Source organism: Anarhichas minor, unplaced genomic scaffold, assembly GCF_050575085.1.
Source record: "Anarhichas minor isolate MPS153535 unplaced genomic scaffold, ASM5057508v1 ptg000049l, whole genome shotgun sequence".
Taxonomy (NCBI): Eukaryota; Metazoa; Chordata; class Actinopteri; order Perciformes; family Anarhichadidae; genus Anarhichas; species Anarhichas minor.
In genome coordinates this window covers 14,647-31,212 of record NW_027466495.1, presented here as the reverse complement: position 1 = coordinate 31,212, position 16,566 = coordinate 14,647, and the positions used below count along the sequence as shown (strand labels likewise).

At 43.6% G+C, this 16,566-nt stretch overlaps 1 protein-coding gene across 1 annotated transcript in view; it reads left to right on the top strand.

The window, feature by feature from the left end:
• arap2 (ArfGAP with RhoGAP domain, ankyrin repeat and PH domain 2) overlaps positions 1–16,566 on the top strand; it is a gene marked incomplete at its 3' end in the record, with an annotated part of 87,041 nt that overhangs the window by 55,832 nt on the left and 14,643 nt on the right. The window contains exons 16-23 of the mRNA XM_076112464.1: positions 4,322–4,466; positions 7,823–7,925; positions 8,512–8,710; positions 13,297–13,360; positions 13,852–14,015; positions 14,265–14,477; positions 14,591–14,696; positions 16,040–16,187. Coding sequence (XP_075968579.1) covers positions 4,322–4,466; positions 7,823–7,925; positions 8,512–8,710; positions 13,297–13,360; positions 13,852–14,015; positions 14,265–14,477; positions 14,591–14,696; positions 16,040–16,187 — 1,142 coding nt within the window. The remainder of the gene's footprint in view (positions 1–4,321; positions 4,467–7,822; positions 7,926–8,511; positions 8,711–13,296; positions 13,361–13,851; positions 14,016–14,264; positions 14,478–14,590; positions 14,697–16,039; positions 16,188–16,566) is intronic.

Genomic DNA, 16,566 nt, shown 5'->3' with positions numbered 1-16,566 from the left:
CTTCAGTTTCTCGATTTCCATTTCCAGCTCCCCTGACAAGCTGTCCAGCAGATGTCTTCATCACAGATATTTTAGTCCGATGGCGAGATAGGCAGAAGATTGGCGGAAGGGGGGGGGAGAGGTGGGAGAGCGAGCGGGAGGGATGAGGGCGATTCACTGGAAAAGGGGGGGGGGGGGGGGGGGCACAGCCTGCTTTTTTCCCGATGCATACTGAAATGGGTGTCTGTGCAGTGTCGATAAAAAAAGGTTTCGGGGGACATTGGCCAAATCTCGAGCAGTGCAGTTGGAGACACAATCCGAGACTTTTGAGTAAATATGCAATTCTCTAACTTTGGCCGTTAAGCCAATGACTAATACGACTGTTTAAATTTGCCATATTGCCGACTTGATGAGTTTAATCAACCTGTTCGTCTTGCGTACTTGGAGCAGTTAGCGAATTTGACAAAATTACCGAAGTGAGCGAGGAGAAAATAAAGCAGAGAAAGAGATTCCACATTTCTTCTTGGAAAAAAAATAAAAAGCTATGCGGGGAGCACTCTTGGCATTCAAGCTAATTGGCCCAATTTAGCTGGTGGAGGCACATACCACGGTTGGCTTCCGCTAGCGTTGTCTCTGGCGGCTGGTTGCGGACTCCCGCGGAGAACGGCTGGGCCGCGGGGGCCATTGCTGTTGTGTGTGTGTGTGTGGGGAACAGCTGGCAATGGACGCAGCTGCCTGATTGTAAATCAAGCACTATTGTTCCCCCCCTTTTTTTTTTTTTTTTGCACGGCTGCTTGTGTAGAAGCTTGTGGTATCTCGCCCGCGAAGGAAATTCTGCACCACAAACAAAGAAGGAAGAAGAAGGATGCATGAGATTTGCCGATGTGCGTTTTGGTTTTTTGATAGAGCCAGTTTCCTGGTGGAATATCTTGAAGGGATCCAAAGCCATTCATTGCTGTGTGAGGAAGTAACTTCTGCAACAAAATCCCCAAAAATAGCTGAATAACAGTTCCATTCAATTGAGTAAAACTCACTGCAGCTATTCCACATTTACACTGAAGTCATTATTGTGCTGAAATAACAGCCACACCACCACACGTCTTTCTATCTTTGAGGTATTCTGTCACTTTCAGGCCACCTTCTGTCCTCCCATCAGTCCACCAAATCCTTCATGTCCATTCACTATTCAAACCCAAAAGAGATAAGTGTATCTGGAATTACATTTGTCAAACTCTCTGCACCTTTCTGGCCCTCCTTTAAACCCTCTTCTTGTGTCTCATTCTTATGTGGGCATCTGTTCTTTCGGGTGTGCCGGCCAATATTAGGACAACTCCTCAGAAGCTGCTTGGTGGAGTGGTGAGCCCAGGGACCCGGGGTCCTGTAGCAATTTGCTTCCTGGATTCACGATGGGATTTGTAATGTCTTTTCTCCTTGGAGTTGAGAGAAAAAAAAAAAAAAAAAAAAAGTTCTTCTTTCTCCCCTCTACTTCAGTGTACAGTCCGACATTTCAAGGAGACAGGATCCGAATGCCACGTGTGCCAACATGAAAATGAAATCTATTAATAATTCTGATGTTCTAGGACAATCGAGACAAAGCAAAGCCTTCCGTGACCCCTCATCACTTAAATCCTGTTTTATTTCAGTCGTTTTTTCGAGTTAAAGAAAAAGTTATGCAGGAATCTACGAGAGAAAAGGAAAAAGAAACATCATTTTGTTGAGCAGCAATATGTTTTTAGTGCTTTCCTACGATGTTGTTCATCTTGGGTCCCCTCACATTTTAGACAATAGCTATTTGCCGCCATTGATGTCGCGTTAATGGAAATATAGTACCAGATACCAATACCATAACCCTATCTGATACCAAGTTAATATAGAAAAACAAAGCAATAAACACTTTGCACTAGTGTTAAGAAGTTAAACATGTAATATGTATTTGTTGTCCACAATGTAGCATTATGAGGGAAAAAGGCAAAATGGCAAGATAATCAATGGCAGTTTTCTAGGAACTTATGATGGCAATTGACTTGATTTGGTGTGCTTTAAGTGTGCTTCTGATGATTATTATGGTCTGAGTTTTTCAGACGGCAAAATTGCTGGAAAATACATCACAAAATACACACTTAACTGTATTATAGTGGGAAATGATGGCCATGACATTTTCTGGAAATCCATTTGGAACGGAAGTGAAGTTACGATCTCTTCCGTCACCAAGACAACAGTCCGTCCTGTCAGACAGATGTGATTGGTAATGACTTTAAATACCAGAGTATCTCTCTCTCTCTCTCTCTCTCTCCCCCTCCAACACACACAAACGCACTCACACACTCGCATGCAAAGCTGCTACCTGCCCGCATGATTTAAGATAAAGATTCTGATTATTCAGCTGCTGGAATAATTTTTTTTCTCTCTCAGCGCAGTGGGGTCAGAAGAAAAGTCTTTTTTTTTTTAAATGCCACAGTAAGCAACAAGATATTAGTCGTTTTGCAGATTCAATGCCGTCTGACGTTTGTGTCCCGATTGCTTTTTGGAGACAGGAAAGACAAAAGAAAAAGTCAGAAAGAGCCATACAGCGAGGCAGTGCAAGGGTGAAAGAGAGCGAATCTGACATCCTCGTTTCCTATGCTTATCACACCCGTTTTCTTTTAACAGACAGTTGTAGACACTTCCTTTTTTACTATATCTGTCCCTTCAGAAACATCACACACAGTTGGCAGAGGAATGTGCAATTAGCATATTCATGAGATGAATACAGTGGAAACTTTGGAGTCACAAGCGACAGGGGGTGCGAGGGGAGGGGGAGGGCTGTTTGTGTGTGTGTGTGTGTGTGTGTGTGTGTTTGTTGCGGAACACAAAAGCAGATGGCACGGTGACTTTGTAAAAATCCAAAATTAGGTATGTTTTCATGAACTTCATGCTCATTGGCTATGTAAATCGCACAGTCAGACAGTCATGAAAGACCGTGTTGTTCTCCAGCGTTCCCGTCGAGATCACGCTTGTTGATAGAAATCTGCTCGGCACTTAGAGTCTCTAAAAAGCGACCGGTAACGACGTCATCGCTGCTCTCACCTCTGAACTTTTGACACCAGACGCTCGCTCAGCGTTCTGAGCTTTTCAGACATTAATGTCACAAATATTCCCCAAATAAAAGCACGATGAACCTGTCTGAGGATTTGACAAAGACGGCCATCTACATTTGAGTACATATTTTGCCAGCCAAAATCAAATTGTTACAGGAAATTCAACCTCCGCCTCTTTATAGTGCATCTAATGCTTGACTTCTTTCTCTACAGGGCTTGTATGAAGGCAAATGAGGAGTCCATGAATGTGAGATACGAGTTTACGGTTCCTCCTCAGCATTGGGGAGGTTAGTTTCGGGCATCATGCCACCCTCTGAAGAGCGTCGAGCGTGTGCGAGGCTGTGGAGGCTCGCGCCGCAAATATGAACAAAGCTCGACTCTTCTAATGCCGTGTGTCTTCAGTAAGCTTGACTTAGTCGTCCTCAAATGGACAGAAGAAAGGACCGCCTCCTCCTATCCGATTCATCATAAAGTCAAAGCACAAACTACATCTTCTGTTCTTCAACAGTGAGATGTTTGCACTCCTCTCTCCGTGCCATTACCGCTTTCGTTGCATTATTGATGTTCTTTTTTTTTTTTTTTTTTGTTCTCTTGGATGTTGATTCTGGAGGCGTGTTTGCTCGAAGCGCCGGCCTTCAGGTGGTGTGATCTTTTTTTTACGTCTGCTCGGTTTGCCGTTGGATTAAAAACAGCAACTTTGTTTTTGAGTTAACTGCTCTCTTGAACAAAAGGTGGAGGCTTATGACGCCGTCGCATCTCCATTCATCTATCAGAGTGTGAAAGCCGAATGCACCGCGTCTTATCTCCGGACTTGTAAACGGTTTCTCGGTATTGCCGTCTCAGCTGGTAGAGAGTCATTAGCGCCGTTAAATGGGGTTGGAGTGGTGCTAATTGTTCACAACCCAATCACTAACATTGCAGGCACTAATTCATTTATTTTTCTGACTCTACAAACAATAGCCAATTTGTTAAATGTTTATCAGTATGCAAATCATGGCTCAACAGTAGTTATTAAATAGATGCCAGACATATTGGAGAATTCTGGGTACAACCTAAAACAATAAATGTTCAAATGAAAAGTTCTCAATGTGGTATTTGGAGCATTAATGTAGCCCCTGCAGTAGATATGCTCTGAATTCCATATTGAGAACCTACAACTAGTTAAAACTATTATTTGTAGGTAGTTGAAGTACGTAATACAAAATGTGTAAACCCCGTACGTGGTGTATCTTATATGCGTCTGTGTGTGTTTGTGTATATTTCAGACATGGCCCATCGTTGGTGTACTTTAGAGGGCGGCTTCCTGAGTTACTACGAGAGCGAGCGTAGCCCGTCGGCCATCGGCCGGGTGGACGTCTCCGAGGTGGTCAGCCTGGCTGTCGGCAACACAGAGACGATGACCGGAGCCGGGTATGATCACACACGAACACACGATGGACGGGTCCCTGCTGTTTGAGTAAAAAACAAAATCTGCTGTAAACTTTTTAGGCAAGATCAGAAACACTTCATTGGATTTTAAGCATTTTGAACAGTTGTTCAGGCGAGCTATAGGGCTTCCTTTACACAAGATAAATTGCTCTCATACACACACACACACACACACAGACACTATGCAGTCAAACCCATTTGAAATGCCATTAAATCATAATTCACATTTGATTGTTCAACCTGCTTTGAGGTCTTTTAAAATGTTTTATTGACAAAAAAATATCTTTTACTTGGCTATATTACAGTTTACTGCACATGTAACACACATCTCAACATGAACACACCTACACAGCCTCTTCCCGTTGTCATACGTCTCATTAGCATAATCTAAACTTGAGTATTATTCAATTTAAGAGACCCTATCACGGCTTTATGAGCGCTATATTTCCTGTTTACTCCGGCGGAGACGCGGGCGAAACGTCGCGGCTTTAACTGCCCTCCCTCCGTTCCCACATATCGCTTTCTCGGATTATGATTCAGTTAAAAAGTTTCTCCGACGGCAAACTTTTCTTTATGTCTTCTGGAAGTGTTACAAACGCACCAAAGGAGGAACAGATGTCTCGATCCTTTCCCGCTCACCCGCTCCCATTGGGTTACACTCTGTGTTCGTGTTTGTGTGTGTGTGTGTGTGTGTGTGTGTGTGTGTGTGTGTGTGTGTGTGTGTGTGTGCTTCAGTTCCCCTGCGAGGAGCCTGATAATGGCTTATGATTGAAGCGTAAGCCAGGTCCTTAATGACAGCAGCAGATGTTATGAAGAGGAAACAATGCTTTTATTTGTGCGTTTTTATTTATACAGCCATTAGAACCACAGCTGCCCAGCTACAACGATGACCTTTCCAATCAGCTGGACACATACACACAGTCGTGACAGGTTACGATGATGCCATGTTGTGTGCACAGACGCTACAAAGCAACGGTGACACGGTGCCGTTTTTTAGCTTTCGCGCATACGTCCACAGCTACAGGTCAAGGCTATTATTCCTCCCTCGCTAACACTCGTAATGGCTGTGCGTTTCACTAGATTAAACTCTGCCGCTCTCTCTCCTCTCCCTTTGGCAACTTCCAGCGTTCCCAGCATGCCCGAGCGGGGACGCCTCACCTCTTGACTGTCTGCCGCTTATGAATATTAACGTATGCAGATGACACACTCCCACCAGCAGCCTATCGCCGCGCTACAGGAAGCCGTAGGTGTCGCTTCCATTAAGCCACAGCGTTCGGGGTAATTGCACCGTGGCAGAGGACACCGTGAATTACGGTGCGTCTGCTGAAGTTGTATGAATATTACAAACCCACTTCTGAGGAATTAATGCAAAGAGAGTATGTTAGCCGGTGATAAGTTGAGGTTTTCCGCTCTGTTTCTACAAGAATATTTGTAAGTTAATTCTGACCTTCAAATTCAAATGGATATGTTGGAAGCAAACTTTTCTTTTTCTATTTCGTCTGTTTGGCTTCTTTTTTTCTTTTTTGCACCGTTTCACTCTTTTCTCACTGTCTTCTTTTCTCGCACACTAACAAAAAAAAATATAGCCGACTTTTTAAAAGGCTGTTAGAAGGGCTTAGGTGCTAACTTTGTCAGCGAGATGGGATAGATATATGAGGGCTGGGGAATTAAGAGTTCTCTCAGAGCACAGGAAAGCCTTCAGGTGGAAATAAAATGCTCCAGAAATACGTACACATACATCTCTGCTTGTTTAAACCACCGGTGAATCTTGTGCAGCAGATTCCTCCACAAGGGAAAGTACATGTACGCTCTGTCAATCTTCACTCAACCCAAGAAGGTACTTTTTCCGATAGCACACTCAAATTATTGCACATGATCTTACCAACCTTAATTTGTCTTTGCCAATATCTTTTCAAGGGAGGTTGTATTTCGGATACAAGATCAATACTGCTCTTATCTATTATGATTGAACTGAAAGTCTGACTACAAGTGGAATTCATATTAAATAAGGCCTATATTCACGCCTAAAGACTTTGCCTTTTAGTTCATAAACTAAGTAGAGTAGGAAACCAGGTGTGCTTTCTCATGACGGAGCATGTTGAGTACAAATGGACCCGACATTTTTTAACTTTTTTTTTTAATCACAAATACACCTGAAATATGTCGGCACGATTCAATATCACCGCAGTAGGTAAGACTCGTGTAAATACAAATTTGACAGTAACCAGGTTTTATGGTAGTGCACCGTTTCCTGTGTACAGTTGGATGAACTAAACAAGGAAACGGGAAATAAAAAGGAAAACACACGTGCGGTACAAGAATGCGTCCTGTGTGAGGATAGTATGTTGTCTCGTGTCGCTCAGTTTGTTCATGCATGTTATTGTTTCAACATCTCTCTCTCTTTGTTTCTAGCTCGCTCTCCCCCCGCCCACTCCCTCCCTCTGGGACACTCATAATGCAGCGTTCATCTCTCATCCCTCCGTCTTCTCCTCCCGTCTTTACGATACCATTTGCCCCCCCCCCCACTGCCAGCCAGTCCTTCCCTCGCTCTGGGACTTCCTCTAACAAGCGCCTGCACACCTGCCGGCGAAGACGGGGGGTGGGGGGGGTCACCTGAGGGCACACAAACACCCGTGTCTCGCTTGCTCCCCTGACACATGTAAGAAAGGGAGAGAATCGGCACTGCCGTGACCCCCCCCCCCCCCCCCCCCCCCTGCGCCCGCGCGTGACAAGCCACCTTAAACGCCCACCGCTGTCGCATTCAGAGCCTCCCTCGCTGTAGCGTGCCAAACGGAAACGAGGCCGCCGCTTGGCAACGTGTTGAAACCATTAAGATAGTGATACTCTGACCTCTCTACCCTCGGAGAGAGAGAGAGAGAGAGGTGGTGGTGGTGAAGGCAGAGACAACAGGAGGACCAACAAAGATTAATAGCTGCCTTTTTGCTTCCGACGGCAATGGTTTTTTGTGTGTGTGTGTGTGTGTGTGTGTGTGTGGAGATGAATGAGTGTGGGAGTGCATTCATGCTCCTTTTTTATTTTAGAATGATTGCATAGTTGGTGTGTATGTAACCTTCATCACTGACTGGCTGACACACATTGTACAAAAACACATTCATGACAGATTCAAGGCAAAATGAGAATATCCAAAATGCAATTCATAATAACATGCTCTCAGCACTGTATGTCAATAAAAAAAAGGGAATATCGCTTCACATGAATTCACATAAATTAAAAGACTTGTATGTGCTAATTTTGACATATTTGGGTGCTTGTTTCCTGCGTTTGTGAGGACAAGTTCCACTCCAGATATCTAACGGTGAGCTGCGTGTCTCTGGCAGGGCCGTGTTCACCGTCGAGCTGTACCTGCAGACGGAGCGAGTCCTGATTGTCGGGGCTGAAACACAGGAAACGCAGCATGACTGGATCCAGGCGCTAACAAAGGTGACACACTTTGCATGCAACACACACACACACAGGGACACAAACGCACTGATTTCCATTTCCTCCTTTTTAAGTTTGTTTTTCACTTACAGTTACGAGGAAGAACCTGTGTGTATGTGGCGCAGAAGTACAGCGCATCCATACTTTTCTTTCCTTCACTCTTGCTACTTTGCAACACATTGTCCTCAGTGAGCTCCGTGCCGCCTGAGCTTCTTTCAGTAAGACAAGAGGTCTGACTATCTCCCCCCCACACACATGCTGCCAAGATCTTGCAATAATACCCTTCATAAATATGTCCCCTATTCCCTTTTTTTGATCTCTTTAATCCCAGGCAACCGAGTCATAGATAGTGGGAGGTATAGCCGCGTTAGTCCATATGTCTCTCCATCTGCACCATAGGCCTTCCACACCTCCGTGTTTCAGTTTGAATCACGCAACGACGGCCAGACGGAGTCGAGCAGGAGAAAGGGAAAGGTTTATCCTTACAGAAAGAAGGCTGCACCTGTTTTGTTTTTAACGCTCCACAGTTTCACGCTTTCAAAAAGTGAAGGTTCCTTAATTCTCAAGCCTGGTATCTCTTTCGCAGTGCTTCGTCCCGGCTAAAGTCGAGGGACTGGTGCAGAGAGACGTCGAGCTGATTGGCAGACTGCACTACAAAGAAGGCCATGACCTGTACCACTGGAGGGTGGGCTGGTTCGTGCTGGAATGCTCTGCCCTGCACTTCAGCTCAGGGGAAGAGGAGGGAGAGGAGGAAGTCCTCCAACTCAAACAGCTGCATGAGCTCAGTAAGCATTATTATTTGTCTAGTTCTCGCTGTGTTTTGCAGTCCTTCTTTAACCAGCGAATGTGTGAAAACAGTTAAGTTACCTTCTTTGTAAAAGTGGCGAGTGTGACACAGCTTACAACACTTAAACAGACTAGTCCTGCTCGGAACATTTCTCCAAGATACAATTATTCTAAGGATAATATGGTCCTCATCCTTGAAGTGAAACATGAATCCCACCTTTGTGTAACTTGTCCAAGTACAACCCTTCAGGATCATTCAGGGTGGCGGCGACACACGCGTAGGTAAGAGCTAACTAACTAACGTGTTGTGTAAAGGATGGTCAGTGGAGGGAAGCTGCCAGTCACCGGGGAAGTCTCAAAAGTTCTCACATAGACTTTGGCAGATTGATCGATGGCAGCCAGTGTGATGTGCGACCAGAAGGTGGGGGAGAATCGACGGATCTCTTTAAATCCATTTAAAGCTCGACGTGGATCAAATCGCGGCAAAGTGCCGCCCCATCTTCCCACCTTGGGCGGGATAAAGAACTGCAGCAGTGCTCATTTTTAGTCCCGGCTCTCTCAAACCATATTTGTCACAGCCGAGGAGCCGCTGGCGCCAGAGGGGGACTATGTTTTGTCGGGTGGGGGGGGGGGGGGAGGGGGGTAGGGTCTGGAGCATTGAAAGGATCCCTTTAGGAATCACAGTCTGTGACATGGGATTAACTGTTATTTTCTCTGCAGTGACACCACCACATGAAAGGTGCTCCTGTGAAGCAGTGAGGCATTTCATAAAAAAAAAAAAAATTTTCAATTAAAATCACTACATGTCTCCTGCATGCAGCTCTTCAGACTGCATCAGGAGGATTTGCAAGTGTGATGCAGCCTGTTATTTTGACTTCAGGCTGGCAGAGTTACGATCATTCTCTGAATCTCTCTTCTCAAAACGCACTAAAGGGCTTTCATACCGGAGGAAAGTAAGCGCTCTAATCTTTTGCCTTTCATTCATTTCATCCTTAATTGCCTCGTCTGTAATTTATTCTCTGTTTGTCTCCCGATGACTAGGAACAGTTTTTACTGTCTTTAGCCTGTTGTTCCAATTATTTCATTGGTCTTCATCAACTGTTAAGAAGCACTTTGTAACTTTGTGTTTCAAACGTAAAAATATAATGAACAAATTCACAAGTAAATGAACAAATTCACAAGTAAATAAACAAAGAAACTAAAAGGAATCCTTTCCCCCAAAGAGCACGAGTGCGCTCGCTCTCTGAGGGGGCTCAGCTGTGTACTTGCGAGACGATGGATCTTTCTTTGTGATGACCCGTGTCAAGATGTCTGCTGCACAAGTAACTAGAACCAAAGTCAAAACAAGTGGAGGAAATGACATATACAGTTGGATAATCATTAATCTGTCACAAATCGGCTTTCTCACCCAGGACCTTCTGAAGTGAAAGGTTTTCGAGATAAGACCGTTAACTTTGAGCTCATTTGGGTGCAATTCTCTCAGTGGATTTATCTTAAGGCGTTGGCTAAATAGAGAGGAAAAAAACACACAGTTAATTCTACGCTCTCCTCAATCATCTAGAAATTAAGATAGGCATCAGGACAAGACTGCAGTCCAGCATATTTAGTAGCCAGATGTCAGTGTGTCCCCACTGAAGTTCATTTTAGGGTATAATTTGATTTTTTTTTTAAAGATTTAAAGCAATCACAGCTAACATGGTCAGCACCGTTAGTGATGATTCATGTCCATTTGGAAGATAACTTGAATCTGAGTAATAATTTAGTAATCGCTAATAGCCAGATTGTGATCAGACCAATATTTCTCTACTTATTGTTGATTACACACACGAACAATAATCTGCATGAGTAGCGCCGGTTACATAGACATTACCCTGTTGAGATGGTTTGAATTGTTCACATGAATTGATAGATTGCAGCTCTAGTAGAAGTGAACATAACAACAGGACACTTTGAAGTGTTTCTATGAAATGCTCCGACTACTTAAATATATGTAATATTCAGTGTATAGTTTATGCTCTTTATAGGAATTTGCATAAAGCAACCGGCCAATATTCTCTTATTATAGATGTGTCAGTATCAACATATGTTTAAAATACCTCAGACATATTTTGGACATTCACTAACATTTCTTACAAAGTCACTGACAAAGTTGGACCAATTTTTCTTTGTCACGATTCTGTAAATTGAAAGGGATCCTTTTCAGAAATATTTGTTTTGGTTTCCATTTATGTAAAGGAAAAAAACAAAACTTCAAAACTCCATCACTGGTCGAGCTTTTCTATCACGGCGAAAAATCAGTGGATCAACTGCTTCCCGTCCGAGAACATGGCCCGTTGTGTCCCAGGACTCGACGAGGCTTATTATATTATGAGGTTATCATATAATACCTGGCAAAATAAACAACATAATACTGAAAATGTGCACCAGCCCTCTAAATCACCATGATTTTGTTAGAGGGGGGGAAAAAAACCCAGCATGGAAATCTCTTACGGGACGCCAAGTACAAATTACGAAGAGAACAAGGCTGCAGACTTAGTTCCTTATCACACGAACATATTCGGTAATAAAAAAATCCCACTGAGCTGTAAGATGGATAAAAGAGGACTGCTGTGTTTTGTTCACAAAGCGGTGACAAGTGTTTTTGCATTTACCTGATAACACTGTTAATATGCCTCTCTTAAGTCAACACAAATCTGTGAAGTTCTCGGGCTTTCTTCTCTCGTCGTTTGGATCAGAATGAAATACTGTGCCCTTGAAAATCTGCCAAAGAAAACAAAAAGCAAATTATTTGTTGAGAGAGACTTTGAGGATTAATTGCTTTTGCTGTTTCACTCAACATGCAACGGACTTTTTAACCAAAACAACGCCGTTACATGTCATATTTTTTTTTGACGATCCTCTTTTATTCAATTAAATCGTTGCCTGTCGGTGCTGATAATTGATCCGTGTGTTTACGAAGCAGTTTGTTTGGAGAACATTGAAACTAGTTGTAGATGAGATGTGATGAAAATATTCATTTATGATGTACAGTACAAAGAAAATATTGTTCATAGGAAGGCAAATTTTTTTTCTTCCAGTACTTCTAATTTGAGTTTGGTAAATGTGGAGGTCAACCTCGGATAAAGGGTTGGAAGGTTTACTAGAATCAAGCGACTGTAGGATGAAAATTATATAACATTTGAACAGGATTTGGTTCTGACTGAGAGCTGGATGAGAAGGTCGAGACCACTCTCATGTCTGTACGGTACGTGTGAAGATAAAGCCAGCAGCCCGGTACTTCAGCTTAAATCACAACATTTTTACACTTTGTGGACACAGGTAAACAGCTAGCTTGGCTCTGCCCACAGGTAAAACAAAGCAGCTCTAGAGCTAATTAATTAACACATTATATCCTCTTTCTGTAAAAACACGTTCTGTTTTCTACTAACTAGTTGTTGGCGGTAGCTTCATATTTCCCTAAGAGTTTGAAAGTCTTCTCTTCTTGGTAAGAAAGGGAATAAGCGTATTTTCTAAAAAAAACTCTTCCTGTAAATCTTCAATAAATGACCCTCTGAGAAGAGCCAGAGACGTTTGTGGGCACCGTGACGTCATCTTGCAATATCCCGTAATTACTTCTGGTTCGGGTAGCTAGTTAAGCGAGCTGGGTAGAGTCCAGATTGTTCTCTTTTTGTTTTGCTTGTTTCTTTGATATGTGTCCATTATTTGAGCACAACCAGTGGGAACGTCAGTAAGATGAAAGTGCCAGATGTTGTTGTCTGGAGATTTGTGACTCAACTGCGGAGCCTCATATCTTTGTTTTGTTACGCTTTTCTGTTGTGTGTGTGTGTGTGTGTGTGTGTGTGTGTGTGTGTGTGTGTGTGTGTGTGTGTGTGTGATTGTTGCCATGATCCAAGCAGCTGCTTGAACCCACAGAAGAGATTACGGCGGAGCTTTGGAGTCCCTCTGCTCGGTTTTTCCTGTATCCTTGCACTGTTGTTTTAAAAAGAGTGATTGTACCGATGAAGAATGGCACCAACTCCCTCTTTTTTTTGTTCCCTTTCCCTTTTGGTGTGTTAAATACTTTCCCTTCAGTCCAATCTCTTTTGGTTGCATTTCCACCAACTTCACATGAAGCTTGATGACCATCGACACGTTTGCATTTATGCCCCACTTCCCTTCTCTTGTTGAAACAACCCTTTTAGTGAGTCTGCGACACACAAAAACCAGACCCGTGTTTCCCATTACAACAAGGAAATGCTGTTAACTCCAATCGGATGCATTTGCCCCTCCACCGCTGTGCTGCTCCTTCCTCTTTTTCTTCCCACTATACGTCTGCACATTTGAAAAGGCTAGTCGGGTATGTCTGAACATATTGTGCCGGTTATTATTTGCAGGGATTGACTTAAAGAGTAAATGAATACTGAGACCTTTTCAGTGACAGGAAATGAATGCGTCTTTTCGAGTTTAATGGCGAAAGCATCTAAGCGCTCGTGCTTTAGACGGAGATTGCAACAACTGTGAATGTCAGATTTAAACACATTACTTTGCATTAGCTCTCGTATGTGAATGTGCACCGTTAACTTGTTTCCCCTTCCCCCCCCCACAGCTGTCTCCATGCATACAGAGGGTGAGGACAAGATCCAAGTCCTGCTGATGGTGGAGGGAAGAAGGTATGTCTGTTTGATAATTGGCAAACGCATTTGCGATACAACAACACGATGCATTATGCAACGCTGTAAAGCTTTGATTTTGTCCTTTTGTCTTGTTAGTCCGATTGCACTTTACCTACTGTAACCGTCCGCGGCAATCAAAGTCTCGCTACGCTGCCTGCTTCGGTTCCAGAGACGGTGTGAGATGGCACGTAACACCGGCCAACAGTTCCAGTCTCCCTGTTAGAATAATCCAACTAGACTTTGCACTCCGTTAATTGCTCTTCGTTTTGTGTGCTTTAGATGAAACATCACGGGAAGCGGTTGTTGTTTCTAATGTGTGTTCTGCAGAAGCACTGTGGGATTCCGTTTTTTTGGTTGTGTATTTAATGACTGAGCAAAGCTCTTTCAAATGAACGAGCAACTTTTAAATATGAACCGCTATATTGTCACTGGAAGTTCCATCATGACGCCCTACCTCATTAATAATAACTTATTTTCTGTGTTAATAGAACCGTTTACATCCACGGCTTCACCAAGATGGACTTTGCGCTGTGGCTCTCTGCCATCACGCTGGCTGCTGGCACAGATGGAAAGGCGCTCAGCGACCAACAGCTGACTAAAAACGGCGTCCCTATTATAGTCGACAGTTGCATTGCTTTTGTCACCCAATACGGTGAGTTACCTCATACCTACGGGGCGAGAAAAGCTTAAAAGAATTCCTGCAGTAGCTGATTTAGTTTGACAATTTCATGCTTTCTAATGTTGACTTGCACAGTGTTGTGACATTATTCCATCTCTCCTTTCACCATATTCTTTTTGAAATGTAGTACATGTAGGCCATCGCTTCCATGAGCGGAACACTTTCTAGAAGCAGTCAATATATGTATGTAATTGTCCACCTATTTCCCCTTTTTTTGAGCAGGTTTGTGCCAGGAGGGGCTCTACCAGAGGCCAGGGGACCCTGGTCGGGTGGCCCTGCTCCTGGAGGAGTTCACGCGGGACGCCCGTAATGTAAAGCTGAGGAAGAAGGAGCAGCAGCTGGAGGATGTGACCGACATCCTGAAGAGCTTCCTGTCCCAAGCAGAGGACGCACTGCTGACCAAGGAGCTCTATCCTTACTGGGTGTCAGCTCTGGGTATGTGTTCCGAATGACCGTGATTTCCTTTGTGTGTCGATGCTCGTGTTTTAGTTTATGGTTTGTTATTTTGGGCCTTTTTAAAGTAGTTCTCATCCGTGTGGTTTTTGCAGACGAGGAGGACGAGAGGCAGAGAGTAAAGAAGTACTCCACTTTCATCGAGAGTTTGCCAAAGATAAACAGGTCAACCCTTGATGCTGTGCTCCAACATCTGTACAGGTACACACTTCAAACTGCAGACGCATTTAAAGCTTTGTACTAGTGAGGCTACTTCATAAAGTGTATTCTCCGAAAGGAGAAATCCATGTGGTCAACTTCAAAAACAGGACACGAGGAGCCAAAACCACATTCAACAATGTAGTTCAGAGTTAAATATTGTAGTTTTGCTTAAGTAAAGGATCTGCGTACTTCACCGCTGATACATCCACTGTGTGACGGGAATACGGTCCCGTGACTAATATTATCTTTAATGTGATACGGTAGCCAGCCTGAGACACGGCTGTGGAAAGAAACTTGTCTAATTGGACGTGGAGACGAAGCATAACTACTTTTGCCAAATTACGCATTATGACTCATTAGACTAGTACCAAACTGTTAAAGTGCTCTTGTCTCGATCATGTTTTTAACTGTGGTCGTGGCTGATGGAACAGGCGTAGCTCTACAGATGCTAACCTGCGTCACAGATGTTACAAGTGCGGAGGCTCAAAGGTCTCTGCACTCCGAGGAGCCCGGGGGTTGCTACTTAGCACCCGCTGATTAGCCTGTTGTCCCTTCTGCTCTGTTAATGACCCACTCTACCCTCTGTTGTGTGTTTCTCTTCTGACCAATCAAGTGGGATACGTTCAGAGTTAGTCAGGGATTCTGTATGTGTATGTGGAGTGAATACGTTGGCATGTCCTTCAAATTACAAGCTGAAAACTAAAGCGACGGCCTCCTTTTAAGGTTAAGGCTCATGAGTCAATCTAATAGCGTTTGTCCCATTTGTTTATAGTATTTGGCATATGACAGATTGAGTCGCTCATTATTAAAAACTCAAGCTAACACACAGTAGAGAGGCAGAAGTTGTGCTGTTTTTTGCAAAAGGAGGCTTTTTTTTGTGAGGAAAATCATATATTTCAAGTTTATGTTCATTTACTTACAATTTTGATGAATTATATTGTGAACAGTCGGCTTTCCAGGTATGTGTAGAACCTTCTAGTAATACATTTCATAATGCAATTGTGTACAATCCAGCGTCAGCATTAAACTCCAGGTGCAGAGCCGAACAGGTCCGCAGACCTCGGACCTGTTTTCCACACAAACCCCCTCTGCTGCCTCGATGTCTCATTCACTAATGCTCACATTACACATCGCTCCCTCAGAAACCTGCGGTGGATAATCGTGATTTAGCTGCATTATGTTAATGAGCTGGATTGTTTGGAGAAGACTTAATTGGCCTTTTGCTGAATTTGGACCGAGGCCCAACATTTCACTAAACTCTCTCTGTCTGTGTGTGTGTGTGTGTGTGTGTGTGTGTGTGTGTGTGTGTGTTCTTCTAACCCCCGTTTCTTTCTGTGATTCAGGATTCAGCAGTGTTCCAACCTCAATCACATGCCCAGCGTAAAACTGGCCTCCGTCTTCTCCTCCTGCTTGTTCCAGACTCGGGGACAAACCCCGCAGGAAATTAGAGTCGTCCACGACCTCATCAGCAACTACATCACACTCTTCAGTGTGAGTGAGAAACGTTCCATTTATTCATGTGTTGCCGTTTTGATAGTGTTGATGCTGGTGAGGAACTGCTCGGGAGACGGTGAGCAGGGGGGACAGAGGGCTGAGCTGAGCATGGTCACATGATACGAGTCTTCCACCTCTAAGCTAGATCACACCTGATTTGTATTACATTAACACTCGTAGCATAATCAGTAAATATATTATCATAGATTTAAAAAATGAGAGGTGAAATGAGACCAGGCGTGTGTCTTGGTGATTGATTTATGCGAGGAGTTTTTAATTGCAGTGAAATATATAATACGAGAGAGAGAGAAACATCAGATATTCAGCCCTTTGACTGAGCAGTCTGACTGTTTTTGGTTTGAATTTTTGCTGTAAT